The sequence below is a fragment of the Oncorhynchus mykiss genome, chromosome 16 (genome assembly GCF_013265735.2).
Source record: "Oncorhynchus mykiss isolate Arlee chromosome 16, USDA_OmykA_1.1, whole genome shotgun sequence".
NCBI classification, from domain to species: domain Eukaryota; kingdom Metazoa; phylum Chordata; class Actinopteri; order Salmoniformes; family Salmonidae; genus Oncorhynchus; species Oncorhynchus mykiss.
Window position 1 is genome coordinate 49,018,309 of NC_048580.1, and position 15,938 is coordinate 49,034,246.

At 40.9% G+C, this 15,938-nt stretch overlaps 1 protein-coding gene across 3 annotated transcripts; it reads left to right on the forward strand.

Moving 5' to 3' along the window:
- Positions 1–5,692: 5,692 nt before the first annotated feature.
- LOC110492179 (high mobility group protein HMG-I/HMG-Y) lies at positions 5,693–15,859 on the forward strand. Of its 3 annotated transcripts, none has more exons than XM_036947135.1 (5): positions 5,693–5,733; positions 7,866–7,978; positions 9,231–9,311; positions 11,519–11,575; positions 13,636–15,859. In XM_036947135.1, exons 2-5 carry the CDS (start codon positions 7,880–7,882, stop codon positions 13,693–13,695), a joined length of 297 nt encoding a protein of 98 aa, XP_036803030.1. In that variant the 5' UTR covers positions 5,693–5,733; positions 7,866–7,879; the 3' UTR covers positions 13,696–15,859. The 3 variants fall into 3 exon arrangements, with proteins under 3 accessions (XP_036803030.1, XP_021421939.1, XP_021421940.1); XM_021566264.2 differs by lacking the exon at positions 5,693–5,733 and adding an exon at positions 6,594–6,749; XM_021566265.2 differs by lacking the exon at positions 5,693–5,733 and adding an exon at positions 6,639–6,974.
- Positions 15,860–15,938: the final 79 nt, after the last annotated feature.

Here is a 15,938-nt window from a genome sequence, read left to right on the forward strand (position 1 = left end):
TGTCCACAAGATGGTGCCATGCACCATACTTTGTCCAGCCCTTACTCAGCCATGTTCTTCTGTAGATCTGATTCTGAAAGGATTGTATACATAAAAGCAATATGGTAATAGCTCCACCATGCCCTCTGATAGGCTCTGTAAAAGTTTGAACAGATTACTTACACTTATCCAATCCTTTCAGATATACCCAAGTAAATCTTTTTAGTTTTTATTTAACCTTTATTTAACCAGGCAAGTCAGTTAAGAACAAAGTCTTATTTACAATGACGGCCTACCCCGGCCAAACACTGACGACACTGGGCCAATTGTGCTCCTCCCTATGGGACTCCCAATCACGGCCTGATGTGATACAGACTGGATACGAACCAGGGACTGTATAGTGATGCCTCTTGACCTGAGATGCAGTGCCTTAGAACGCTGCACCACTCAGGAAAAATAAATAAATACCAGCGCTTTATTCATTATATGAGCAGCACGTGCCGCTTCCTGTGTTTGTGTGAGTCAGACACCACTCATCATGAACTTCAGTGAATCAGCCTGCCCCCATACCCCGCCCCCTCAGCTCCATCCGCCCCCTCCACTAAGAAAAATGACATCCTCTCCCATCCCCGTCTGCCCTATTCCCTCATTCACCCCTCCTGAGGTTATGTCTGGAGAACTGTGCTAAGTGTATGCGTGTATGTCTCTCTCTCCCTCCCTCTCTCCCTCCCTCTGTCTCTCTTTCTCTCTCTATACAATCTCTCACTCTCCCTTCCTCTTCCGTATCTCCATCTTGCAGGACGAGTGTGTGTGTGTAGTATGAGTCATTTCTAGATCCAGCCTGGGCCAATTCTAGCTGCACATGCAAGGGGAAACCCAGGCGCAGGCAGGAATAGGATGTTTTTGTCCACATCTGTTAGCCGGTTTGGCTGCAGAGCTCTGCGGTTTGCACAGGGCCTAAAAATGGATTTCTAGAATGGGCTGAATGTGTAGAATGTGCTGGAGGGGGAGTGGGGGGGTGGATGAGCATATAGGAGGAGGAGGAAATACAGGAGAAGGGGGGTTAGTATGACAAAGTGGGCCAAGACCCCCCAAAGGGTTCCCCCTAGAGCTGCCTGTGGTCTCCAGGAGCCAGGTGCTTCAAGGAGTGCTTTGAGTCTGGATTGGACGTGATTTGCTTTTTGGTGTATTTCATTGTGTGTTGTTGCTGAATTTTAGCTGGACTGTTTTGCAGCCTTTTGTGGCTAGTGATAAGAAAGCTATTTGTTTTTTGTACAGCTGCTACATGGGGAGTTTTCTTATCACTTTGGAATGCTGAATTCTGCATGATTATTCATCTATTGAAATTAAACTATTTATATTCAAGCCTGAGTGTTATCTTTTAACAGACAGCTTTGTAATGCCACAGTACTCACAATTTAGAATACAGGTGTTGTCAACTTTCTGTGAAATACTTTGGTGGTAATTATACACTGAGTATACAAAACATTAAGAACACCTGCTCTTTCCATGACATAGACTGGGCAGGTGAATCCAGGTGAAAGGTATGATCCCTTATTGATGTCACTTGTTAAATGCTCTTCAATCAGTGTAGATGAAGGGGAGGAGACAGGTTAAAGAAGGATTTTTAACCTGTGAGACAATTGAAAGGTGTTCCTAATGTTTTGTATACTCAGTGTAGACTGGAGTTGCTTACCAACACAATATGGAATGTTCCTGAGTGGCGTAGTTACAGTTTTGACTTAAATCAGCTTGAAAATCTATAGCAAGACTTGAAAATGGCTGTCTAGCAATGATCAACAAACAACTTGACAGAGCTTAGTTTTTTAAATAATAATGTGCAAATATTGTACAATCCAGGTGTGCAAAGCTATTAGAGACTTCTTCAAAAAGAAGCATTGGAGTCAACATAGGCCAACATCGACACCTTGTAGAGTCCATGCCTCGACGAATTGAGGCTGTTCTGAGGGCAAAGGGAGGAGGGGGGGGTTCAACTCAATATTGGGAAGGTGTTCCTAATGTTTGGTATACTCAGTGATACTTCAAATACTTTACTGGGGGAACGTTTTTGAAAAGGGTATTAGAAAATACTTTTTTCCCCATGTGAGAACACATGTACTTGAACACAGTTATGTTATTTCTTACACAGTTCTGCCATGTCTAATAAAAATATATATATTTAAAAGTAATATCAGCTACAGTCCATCATCCCCCCCATCCTGCTCCAGGCTGATGCTGCATGGTTCAGCAGCAGGGCTCATCCCATATTTGGGAGGAGGACATTCCTTAGGCACACACACTCTCTGGGCTGGTTGCCCTGTGTTCATCCCAGTATAGAGGGACTCAGCCTGAGCATAGCAGAGACATGGGGGGAAGTTGGGGGTGGATGAGTTAGGGGGACTGGGGGAAGAAAGAGCGGAAGGAAGTGAATAGAGTGAGATGGAGAACTGGCTTGCCAGGCAAGCACATGCTGAGCAGAACATTGGATTCATTCAGAAAAAGAGCACTTCTCTCCATTCACCCCCCCATCCAATCCCCCTTTTAACCCACTCATCCTATCTGACCACCATGTACAGTAGCATACATACACTGTATATCTCACCAGATTCTGTACCCACATGCTCAAATCTCTATTTACCTAACAATTCCTTTACCTAACTATTTACCTCTGACACCATCACAATTTCATTAAAATTTGAAAAGATCTAACTGAAATTGGGTCAGAAAATGTGTCAAAAGTACCCTCGCTATTAAACAGTTTTTTTTGTTAACTTACAGAAGTACCAACTATTATTGGAATTATTCAATAATGTGCCAATTGCTCAATAAACATATCATCCTGCTGTTTGTAATTACAGCATTATTACATTTTACTTCACAGTTCCCTATTTCTTTATAATCCATGCTTTATCAACATAGAACATTTATGCAAAAGTACAGCAAGAATGTGTCATTTTATTTATGTAGGGCAGCTTAAATTAATTTGTTGTTTTATTTGTTTTTGTGGGCTTATTGGTGTGAAACTGAGCCCTAGACAGACAGAAGGAACCTATAGATAACCATATAGCAGTCTAGCAGGCACATGGAAAGCATTTGTTGAGCCAGGGGGGTAGGGATTGGGAAGTGTTCCTGTTCCGTCCTATTTTGGAGGATGGGAGGTGTGTGTCTGAGGGGGAGGTGACGAGGTATAATACACTTCTCCATTACATAGATGGCCCATTGTCGTCTGTCCCTTATCCTATGTTTTGGCAGAGTGAGGGATACGGAGCCATTTGCTGCTAAGAGTGTGTCCCAGTGTGTCCCAATGGGACAGCAGTTAACGGTGTGACACCTATCTGTTTCACATGTATAGTGACCCCATTCACTCCAGATTTACATTCAAGAACAGATATAGGTCTAGTCTAGTGGTCTACCTATGGAGGAGGACGACTATGCATGCAGTACGTTGGTAGTTTAGTCATGCAGAAACAGGGCAGTATACTGGATATATCTGATAACAGAGATTTCCATTGTTTCCTTTCATTTCATGTTTTGTTATCTATACTGATCAGAAATATGAACACAACATGCAACAATTTCAAAGATTTTACTGAGTTACAGTTCATATAAGGAAATTAGTCAATTGAGAAAAAAAACTAATTAGGCCCTAATCTATGGATTTCACATGACTGGATAGGGGTGCACCATGGGTGCAGCCACCCACTGGGGAGCCAGGCCCAGCCAATCAGAATGTGTTTTTCCCCACAAATGGACTCCTGAGTGGCACAGTGGTCTAAAGCACTGCATCGCAGTGCTAGCGGCGTTACTCCAAACCCTGGTTCGATTCCACGCTGTATCACAACCGGCCGTGATTGGGAGTCCGGATTAGAGTTTGGCCGGGGTAGAATATGTTCTTAACTGACTTACCCAGTTAAATTTAAAAAAAATATACACTACCGTTCAAAAGTTTGGGGTCACTGAGAAATGTCCTTTTTTTAAAAGAAAAGCACATTTCTTGTCCATTAAAATAACATCAAATTGATCAGAAATACAGTGTAGACATTGTTGTTGGAAATGACTATTGTAGCTGGAAACGGCTGATTTAAAAGAAAATGGAATATCTACATAGGCGTACAGAGGCCCATTATCAGCAACCATTACTCCTGTGTTCCAATGGCACATTGTGTTAGCTAATCCGAGTTTATCATTTTAAAAGGCTAATTGATCATTAGAAAACCATTTTGCAATTATGTTAGCACAGCTGAAAACTGTTGTCCTGATTAAAGAAGCAAGAAAACTGGCCTTCAGACTATTTGAGTATCTGGAGCATCAGCATTTGTGGGTTTGATTACAGGCTCAAAATGGCAAGAAATAAAGAACTTTATTCTGAAACTCGTCAGTCTATTCTTGTTCAGAGAAATGAAGGCTATTCCATTTGAGAAATTGCCAAGAAACTGAAGATCTGGTACAACGCTGTGTGCTACTCACTTCACAGAACAGCGCAAATTGGCTCTAACCAGAATAGAAAGAGGAGTGGGAGGCCCCGGTGCACAACTGAGCAAGAGGACAAATAGAATAGACTACAAACAATACAATACAACTTGATTTACTTGATTTCTAGTATACAGTACCAGTCAAAAGAGTTTGGACACACCTACTCATTCAAGAGTTTTTCTTTATTTTGACTATTTTCTACATTGTAGAATAATTGTCACGCCCTGACCATAGAGAGCTATTGTTTCTCTATGGTGAAGTAGGTCAGGGCGTGACTGGGGGTGATCTAGTTTATTTATTTATATGTGGGGTTCTAAGTTTATTTTCTATGTTGGTGATTTGTATGATTCCCAATTAGAGGCAGCTGGTAATGGTTGTCTCTAATTGGGGATCATATTTAAGTAGCTGTTTTTCCCACCTGTGTTTGTGGGATATTGTTTTGTATTGGTACATGTGCACCACTTAGTCACGTTTCGGTCTTTCTTTATTGTTTTGCTTAAGTTTCACTTAATAATAAAGATATGGAACTCAACCTCCGCTGCTGCGCCTTGGTCCGTCTCTACACACGGTCGTGACAATAATAGTGAAAACATCTCGACTAACCCGTACCACCACACATTTACTCGGTACTGGGCCCCCTGTATATAGCCTCGTTCTTGTTATGTAATTCTACTATGTTACTTTTTTATTTTTACTTAATTTAGTAAATATTCTCTTAACTCTTTCTTGAACTGCACTGTTGGTTAGGCTTGTAAGTAAGCATTTCACAGTAAGGTCTATTTGTCTTATGTGACATAACATTTGATTCGATTTTTGATCAAAACTATGAAGTAACACATGGAATTATGTAGAGAAACGACAGTCCTTGTAATGTGTGTGTGTTGGTGGCAGGAAAGTCAGGCGCTGGAGAATCGAACTTGGTATAAATGGAGTAGTTTAATAGCCCTTAACAAAACTCCAAAACCAAAGTACATAATAAATAAAAGTGGGTACAAGAACCCGTCGCGCACCAATACATAAATCACGAACATACAAAGCAAACAATCTCTGACAAGGACATGGTGGGAAACAGAGGGTTAAATACACAACATGTAATTGATGGGATTGAAACCAGGTGTGAAGGAAGACAAGACAAAACCAATGGAAAATGAAAAATGGATCAGTGATGGCTAGAAGATTGGTGACGTCGACCGCCGAACACCGCTCGAACAAGGAGAGGGACCGACTTCGGCGGAAGTCGTGACAGTCCTTCATTACTTGAAGGTCATTCAATCCGAACTGGTAACTCTAATGAATTTATCCTCTGCAGAAAAGTAACTCTGGGTTTTCCTTTCCTGTGGCAGGCCTCATGAGTGCCAGTTTCATCACAGCGCTTGATGGTTTTTGCAACTGCACTTGAAGAAACTGTCAAAGTTCTTGAAATGTTCCGTATTGACTGACCTTCATGTCTTAAAGTAATGATGGACTGTCATTTCTCTTTGCTTATTTGAGCTGTTCTTGAAATAATATGAACTTGGTCTTTTACCAAATAGGGCTATCTTTTGTATACCACTCGTACCTTGTCACAACACAACTGATTGGCTCAAACACATTAAGAAGGAAAGAAATTCCACAAATTAACTTTAAAAAAAAGGCACACCTGTTAATTGAAAGGCATTCCAGGTGACTACCTCATGAAGCTGGTTGAGAGAATGCCAAGAGTGTGCAAAGCTGTCATCAAGGCAACGGGTGGCTACTTTGATGAATCTCAAATATAAAATAATTTTTTATATGTTTAACACTTTTTTGGTTACTACATGATTCCATGTGTTTTTTCATAGTTTTGGTGTCTTCACTCTGATTCTACAATGTAGAAAATAGTAAAATAAAGTAAAACCCGGGAATTAGTAGGTGTGTCCAAACGTTTGACCAGTACTGTTTGTAGTCATCTTGGAATTACTTTCTATGAAATAAACATCACATAAAAAAAAATATGAGTTGAAGGTACATAAACCTAGGGAAATATTTAATAATTTTATATTGCTGGGGTAGTATTTTGTATCTCAGTTGTTAGAGCATGGCGCTTGTAAAGCCAGGGTAGTGGGTTCGATTCCAGGTCCCACCTGGGGTTGGGGGTGGATGACGGGTGTTGGGGTGGCCCACTTATCATATCTCCGCCCTCAATGTTATAGCTACTGTGAGGACGCCTCTTTAAATTGCCCAAAACTCCTTGAGGCTGGCGCATTTTCTTTATCTTGAAGAGAGACAGACAGCTATTTTTAGCACGCTTTGGATCGGCAGCTTACATTTTAAATCAGGTAAATAAAAAATTCTACAATATGTTTTACTTCTAGTCTAGGGGCTCTATTCTATAGTCTGCTTCTCTAGTTGCTGTGCTGCACAGACTGGAATTTAAGGGGCGGGCGTTGTGTAGCCTCTGTCGAATATATAACAAGAGCTTTAGTTAAAGGATTCAACCGGTAAAACAAGCGACTGGTTTGTGCGGGAATTCGTTCGAGGGCCATAATCTTCAAGGGATCAAGGTAGGAGTAATCCAAACCATTGCGGTGAACACAAAACTGACCTTGCATACGGTCACGCCTGCGTGTTATTTTGACATATAATTCGATAGGCTGATAGGCGTGAATGTTGTAAATGTTATTTGATAACGTCGGTGTGCTGATGTTTGTACTCATACAACGATATTCCATACAGTCTATGCCGACTGAATTTCGAGAGACGGTCTACCTCGTTTATTCTCTTTTTGTTTTCATTTGCCTATTCTACGCACTGAATCTACTGGGTATCCGTAGCGACTGGGCTTTAAACATTGCTGAGCTGTTGCAGCCTACACCAAGCCAGGACATTTCACTACTTGCTTGGTATACACTCCGTTGCGCGCGGAATCCTGCTGTATGTAGGCTATACCAGGGTTTCCCAAACTCGGTCCTGGGCCCCCCCTGGGTGCACGTTTTGTTAATGCCCTGGCACAACTGATTCAAATAACTAGCTCATTATCAAGCTTTGATTGTTTTTAATCTGCTGTGTAGTCCTATGGCTAACGTGCACCCAGGGTGGGGGGCCCCAGGACCGAGTTTGGGAAACCCTGGGCAATACAATCGGTTCACACAAGCTGGTTGACTGGCATACACCGTTTATGTATCAGTAGCATATACCGCTAATGGAGCACAAATGAGACACAAACAAACAGTGCTGCAAATACATTGGGATAAGTCAAATGCAATATACATTATTATGGCACTGTACCTACTATGTAATTACGCTGTAATAAGACTGCTAATGTAATAACAAAAAATGAGTCAGTATTGTTGTTTTGGAGATTTCTTAGTATCATACTGTGGTATATGTTATTTACACGAATTTGTGAAAATCGGCCCTATTATTAAAACGTTATTTTCCTTTTTTAATCTCAGGATTACAAATCAACATGAGTGACAAGGGTACCATCTCACCAAAAGAGGAGGGGGCAGAGAAGAGGGGACGTGGAAGACCAAGGAAACAGCCACAGGTGAAAAGTGGTTCTGATGTAAGTAGCTTTATAAAACAACACCACCTTTCTTCTGTATGATAGATCATGTGTGACCAGGAAACACTGCCCGACTTGGTTATGGCTCCCGGGCCTGGTTATGCCCACAACAACTAGGGCACAGAGTTTTCCTGGTTAAGTTAACTGGTCAACCAAAACCTGATCCTGCAGCAGGTTTCAGAACCCATCGCAAAGCAGTAGCGTTGCCTGTCAGAGGTGTCTTATTCCTATGTAGTTTCACCATGGAGAACTCCTGACTCCATTGTGTCATTTCTCTTGATGTGACTTAGTGTAAAGAGTCATTGGATAGGTCTCTCTTTTTACCTTCCCCACCCCCTCCTCACCAGCCCTGGCTGTGTGCATATGTAATGACGATCAACCGTTGGTCTGGCAGGCTGTCATTGATATGTAACCTGAACCCCTTAAACCAGTGGTAACCCACATACCCCACCTCTGCTTCTAACTGATTGGTTTATATAAGCGGAGTAAAAGCAATGATTGGTCCATGTTGCTGTCACTCTCCTGAGGGTGTTGTTGGTATTGGATTGCGTTGTTGCTAGTAGCTGCTGCTGTAAACAGACTGAGGAGGTAATAAAAACCTGCACCTCCATAATATACAGCCAAATGCATTAATCATGTTTATTTGTGTTTGCTGTTGAACTACCACCATCCCTGTTGAGTGATCATGTTAGCATTTTTGTTACATTGAATGTATTGTTTTGGGCAAATGAGTTTTGCAATTGATGCAACAGTTAAATCTGCCCTAGAAGTCTATTCTGAACACAGGTCTGCACAGTGGTATATTATCTTTGTGTTATACAATACCAATACTTCCTACATACCTCTTATTCACAACTACTATATTTTTGGTCTGATCTAAACCACTGTCATCTAAACCACTGTCAGCTTGTTACAGTTAATGGAACTTGGCAATGTGGCTGTGACCACCTGTTAGTCTTAAAGTAGCAACAGGTGTCAGTTGCACTGACCTTGAACAGTGCACTCTTAGTGTCATGAATAACAAAGTATTCCATGTAAGAAGCTGCGTGTCGTATCACATCATACATGGAATTAGACTAAGTTGTTTGCCCTCCATAAAAAGACACTTCCTTCATCATTACGTCCATAGTGTATAGTGTCAAACCTTCGGGTGCAACAACTATAAAACCACCATTTTATGCGTTGGCATCTTTGACTGTTCAAATGTAACGCTGTGCTGTCCACCTAACCATTTCCCATATTTTTCTTTCAGGAGCCCAGTGGGTCCCCTACTCCAAAGAGGCCCAGGGGAAGGCCAAAGGGTAGCAAGAACAAGACTGCCACCAAGGGCAAGGTAAGGCAATATGTTAGCCCTATTTTACTCAACCGAATGAATTTACCCTGCTAGACTGTCAACTAGGCTTGGCAGCCACCTTTCAGTCGTCCTGCAAAAACCACATTAGACATTTGATCGTGCAGGCCACTGTTGACCATAGATTACCATTAGGGTCAGATGGAACAGCTGTCACCAGCTCCTATAGTTTTAGTTGTCCCTATGGTTTTAACTTGATACTACCCTTAGTTTTCAACCTCATCCTTGTAGTCAAGTACTAAGAAATAATCATGTAGCCATGACTCTTGATTATCTTTAAGGATCACAGTGGTAGTTAATCTAATAGGTGTAAAGTATTTTGGGGTATCTGTACTTTACTATTTCAATTTTTTGACACCTTTTACATTTATTCCACTACATTCCTAAAGAAAATCATGTACTTTTTACTCCATACATTTTCCCTGACACCCAAAAGTACTCATTACATTTTGAATGCTTAGCAGGACAGGAAAATTGTCCAATTCATACACTTATCAAGAGAACATCCCTGGTCATCCCGACTGCCTCTGATCTGGCGGACACACTAAACACAAATTCTTTGTTTGTAAATTATGTCTTAAGTGTTGGAGAGTGCCCCGGCTATCAGTAAAAAATAACAAATAAAATTATTTGTATTTGCTTAATATAAGGAATTTTAAATTATTTATACTTTTACTTTTGATACTTAAGTATATTTTAACAATTACATTTACTTTTGATATTTAAAACAAAATACTTTTAGACTTTTCAAGTAGTATTTTACCAGATTACTTTTACTTGAGGCATTTTCTATTAAGGCATCTTTACTTTTATTCAAATATGAAAATTGGGTACTTTTTCCACCACTGTCTCACCTCCTCCTGTTCAAAGGATGTCCTGTTAAGTATGATTTATAGGTTAACTGTAATTATTTTGGCCCTTTTCACCTCAAGTCTAAAAAATAGCAGCGCCAGAGCTTCCATTTGTAAGATCTTGGGTTTACTGGCTGCTTAAAGAGACGCCCATTTTTTTCGGTTAATTCCCCCTGACTTCCTGTCCTCCAGCTTCCTGTAGCTTGTCATGCACAGTGTGGTGCAGGTGCAGAGGCCGCAAGCTGACATTACCCCCCAACACACAGCCCTAGTTCTTTTCTCCCTCGCATCACCATAGCAACAGACAAGTTCTATCCCTCGCCCCAACCCCCACGCTCCTCTAGGCGCTGTGTGTGTGTGTAGGAAAAGGATATAAGTGTGTATATATGCATGTGTGTTTATGTGCAAGCATGGTTGGGGAGTAATTGTTTACATGTAATCTGATTTACAAAAATATGGTAACTGTTACCAACTGTAAGCATTACCAGCAAAAATATTACTTTTGAAAAACGACATTACTTCTTGGATTACTTTTAAATTCAGAAAAGATGTTTGCAAAGAAAAATACACCTTTCTGTTTTCTCAATGACATTCAATTCAGCATTGAACAAATGTTTACATTTTTAACACGTTTAGAAAGGAACCAAAATGTTTTTTGCAACATTCACTCAATGCACCCAAGGTTTTAACAAAGTGCAGGACAAGCCATTCCATCAGAACATGTTATTGGACAGCTAGATATAACTAGTTACATTTAGGAAGCTAATAGATTGCATTTAGTTAAAAGATGAGACATAATAAAGAAACCGTTCTGTTTTCTCAATGACATTCAATTCAGCATTGAAAAAAGGTTATCATTTTCCCACGTGAGCGAGTCTGACCATAAGTCAGGAACCACTATGATGACACACCAAATGCGTTTGATGGATCCCTTTTGTCTTCTAAAGCCTCTTAAGGTGAAAGTATTCTAAAAGTAACAAAGTATGGATTTAGGTAATCAAAAAGTTACATTGCCGATTGCAATTATGGATATGTAACTGTAACAGATTACATTTAGAAACTAACCTACCCAACCCTGTGTGCAAGGATGGATCTGAAGTGGGCTCGTTTCTTCTTGCCCAATTTCACCAGCTGTCTCTGAGCCCCAGACCAGGTGGCCAGCGAGCTGGAGTGCCCTGTGTGCAGTTCCTGTCAGATTCCCGAGATAATAGCCAATGAACCCAATGCCCTCAAACCATCTGCTTCCTAATATGAGTATTAGTGCCCTCTAGTGACAGTAGATTAGCAGGTTTCTGTGCAGTTAGATTAATTGTTAGTTTTTCTTCCCTCATTTTACAGAAGGCACCAGCAGCCTCAACTGCAGGGATGAAACGCAGGGGAAGACCCAAGAAAGAGGTAAGAGTAGCTCTTATTATCATAGGTGTTAATATTATCTTTAACTAATCCCCCCTTGACTCTGACTCACTCTTAAATTGTCACTGTTTGGTTCCCCTTCACATGCTCACTGCTGTTAGAAATCCCAAAGGTCTTAAGTTAGCATGCTTACAGCGAAATTTGGCTTGTTCGTAGAAACAAAAAGACGTAAACAAACAAGCAAACTCGTCGTCCCAGGCGAACTTCAACCCCAGCACCCCCTGTGATTGGTTGAATAAAGTTGTGGGAAGGTTTCCAGTGGCTTCTGCGTATCTTCCACTGCTCTTCCACCATAAAAAAAACATGGAAACCATTGTGTGCAAATTAAAACGTTCAACTTAACCTTTTCTGTTTGCAACAACCAGCTACCAGGTGTGAAGTCAACTACACCTGGAGTCTGTCGCGTCCTCTTTGAAACAACGCACATTCCAGGTGGCACTGATAGCTCCGAATAAGGAATTGGCAAATTTTGGCCTAAAAACTGACCCGTGGGACTCGTCTTCACACGATTCTGAAGACAGCTGGGACGAGGTAAGCAATGATTGTTAATAATCTAGTTTTGCTTGTAGTTGAGCTTTGCGTTCAGGAGAATGTGTTCATTAGGTGTTTTGTGCTATTGAATTTGTTGTTGATGAAACTTGTAACCCTTAGCTGTACATAACTGTACCTAGCTATACTTTCATGATGACTCATGTCTTTTTCTTTATTTATCTTTAAGGGAGAACAAACCCCAGAGGAGACCTCGGACTCTGAGGGCCCTTATGTGCGCCGTCTTTCCATTGTCAAAATGTATTCATTGTATTTACAACAGGGTGAAAAGATTGAGCAGGCAAGAGGGAGGCTAGGGAATAGTTTGCATGCAAGCTGTATGCTGGAAGCTATGGTTACATTTGAGGCCAGTTATCCGCCAGATCTATACAAATGTTTTAAGTCTATATATCTCCCGGGCCTGATTGAGAGCCAGGAGAAAGAGCTCACGGAAGTCTTGGCAGGCAAGCCTGCACTGGACTGAGAGACGTATTAAAGGATGCTATGCATTTCTGTTTATGCTATGTTATAAAGCTATTGAGGAACTGTATTTGCCTTACAGACATGCTGTTTATTGATTCGATATTGCACTGGAGTGAACCACTGTTACTGATCGGAAACACAGACCCATTGGTCCGTATTGTATGTGCTTTGTATTATGTACATAGTATTTTATACATATTTACACATCCAATCTTCTGTTTTTTTTTAATTACTATTGATTTCTGCACAAGTGTATGTTGAGTTCATTGTCTTGAGTGAGTCTTTGAAACCGACAAGGTATAGTTGAAAATACATGTTTAAGTTAAATCTATTATATTACATTTTTTATGGGCTTAACCACAATTTCATACATCACTGTTGACATATTTCAATCTGTTCAAAACATGTCTAGAATAAAGGAATTGTTGCAAAATGATTTAAAAACCACAGTTTAATCCGGCACAAACCAACCAAACTTTGCCTCCACTGTATTCATACTTGGGCCTTAAATAAAATAAGCGCGGTGTAGCCTACTCCCAGAAGCCTGTGTTGCATTGGTCACAGTGGGGAATGACCCATAGTTACCAACCTAACTGCGCTCTCTTTTTATGAATGAACTCTCCTGCACCAGAGTGGGAGGAGTTGGTGGGAGTTTGAGGTAGAGGATGCCTCACCGTGTGACTCACCACTCAGATGAGTCACTACAGATGGCCAAGTCCTCCCCTGGGGGCTCTAGGGACTTTCACGCTGGTTTTGTTTATCAGTGAGATGTGATCAACATGTACACTCCTTCTTCCACTTCAATACTCAGATGTTTCACTAGCAAGGCCACTGTACAAGTCCCTCCCAAATCCTAAAGACTCCCCATAGACACCATTGTTCATATTGCAAGGCAGTTATTGTAGTTGAAAGATTGATGCACTTCTGGTGACTTATATTTGATCAGATCCCCTTTTCTTACTGTGTTATATTTTTGGTGTGAACCAGTAGAAACATGGGTTGACTGTGGTCTGTGTTTGGTGTCTTTTCAGGAAAAGGAGGAACAGGCAACCCAGGAATCATCTGAAGAGGAGGGGGAGAAAGACCAGTAAACTTGCAACCCATGCTACCTCACTCAACATACTGACTCCCTGTCAACCAGAGCTAGGCTGAATCTCCAATACCGGTGCCACCCCAACCTCTTTTCTACAGTTCACTTTCTTGCCTTCTCGCTAGAGGGTCAACAACACACTTCATCCAACCTCTATTTGCAACTGCACTGGAAAACCAATGGATGTTTCTTAACAAGCATATCTATCAAAGAATCACAGTACAGGTGACGGACAACCGTTTCTCTATGTGTATGTCGTGGTATTGCAAGTCTTTTATACTGGACAAAAATGTGTTTGGATGAGTTTTTGGACGCGCTTCTTTCAAAAGACAGTGTATAGCACATTCTCTCGGCTTAGTGTTACTCATTTTTTCCCTAACACCGGTATGTTGAGCTGGTGGGTCATATAAACTTGTTTTCTATTGGACAAGAGGTGAATTTTGCCTATACTTGCTGTTTTTAAGTGTGAAGTGCTTAATCTATCCCTTACATCAATTTACCAGCGGAGAAGCTGATATGGAGAAAATACAGTATGATCATTAAATATATTATTATAGACATAATCTCTGTATTAGACCTCTCCCTGTTACTTCTTTTGATTGTGCAGAATTGTTCCTCCCCCTCCCATCCAAAATAAGCTGTCCCCTAACTAGCCTCTGATGTGGCTTGTGCTCGTCTCCCTATAGCCTCTTCGGGGCTACACTGGAAAAGGCTTGTGTTAACTAAAGTGTACTGTTACTAATCAAAGATTTGATCGGACTGATTGTGTTTTATCGTGTTCCTCTGGGTCATAACATGCCCTCAAATACCTGAGTAATTGTGCTGCTTTGATGTCTACAAAAACTTGTCATAATAATGTCATAATGGCTTAAGGATGGGTAGGGATTCATTGATTGGGGAGCTACATTCTCTCAACACTCCAGGAAACTTTTTTTGAACTCTGTGGCATCTGCTGTTCCTCTTAATGTGGTCCTCCCAGTCTACAGCATTTGTTGCAACCCATGGCCACTTGGTCAGCTCTAGGTGAACTGTGTAACAAACTGTTTGGCCAAACTAAGAGCTGGATTGTTACTGTTGTGGCACTGTTTTATCCAATGGGTCTGTATAATAGCTGATCATTCCATTTTCCCTCTCACTGCTTTAGAAGGCCTGTTGTGTGTCGTCATCACTTTGTACAGGATGTTGAAATATTCAGCTTTTTCTGTGAGGATAGTCAGTGTCTGCTGTCTACTCCAGAAAAACAATGTTGTTTTGTTTGTGTTTCTCAGTGTCAGGGATCTCAAGATCACAGTCCAGTTACTGGGTCTCTCCTCAAACCTATAAGCTGCTACAATCTCAGTTATAAAAACCCGGAAAACTGCAACGGGCCTGACAAGGCCCAGAATCTCATACCTCACTTGACGACAGCTTACTTTAAACTTTCCCATATTGCATTCTTCAACTGGTTTCAAATGTACAATGTAAACTCTGGCAAGTGTGTGAGAAATGTTTGTATTACGTGGTCTTTTTTTAATCTGACTGTTATTTGGTATTTTAAAGACTGCCTAGCCTAGCTACTAGTGAAGGTGTGCTCTCACACCCTCCTCTGCTCCTCTTTGTTTTTAAAGCGAGCGTACAGAGACGGGTCACAAAAATTTGTAAAGTCATGATCTCTCAGCTTTGCAAATTTGTGTTCGCTGACTGGTAGATTAGACGGTGTGTTTTATCTTTTTAATAAATCCTACTTCTGGTGCACTGAAATGTTTGCTTGATTCAGATTGTCATGTGTGTTTAGTGACAAAGACTGGGTGTTCTCTCCAGGTTATTCTGTTGTAGACCTCGGTGCGGCTTTGGCACCAGGCGCTTTTCCATGTATGCATTCCTCAATGGCACCCTATTCCCTTTTATAATGCACTACATTTGACCAGAGCCCTGGTCAAAAGTAGAGCACTATATAGTTAGTGCCATTTGGGATGCATGATGCTCATGTGGAACTCCGGTAATTACATATATCCATTCACAGCTGCAACTATTTTGACTATGTACCAACATCATCCATGTTATGTAATTCATTCAAGTTAATGAGATGGGATCATTCTTTTTAATATACAATGTCTATATTTCTATTGCGCACTATGACAATTTGTATCCAGAAAGGGTCAATAAATACAAGAATTTATACTTTTTTTTTGGTCATGCCTTGTCCTGCATCCTCTTAAGTCTTTTGAGAATAACTTAAGCCAGACTAATGTATACTCTAGACCT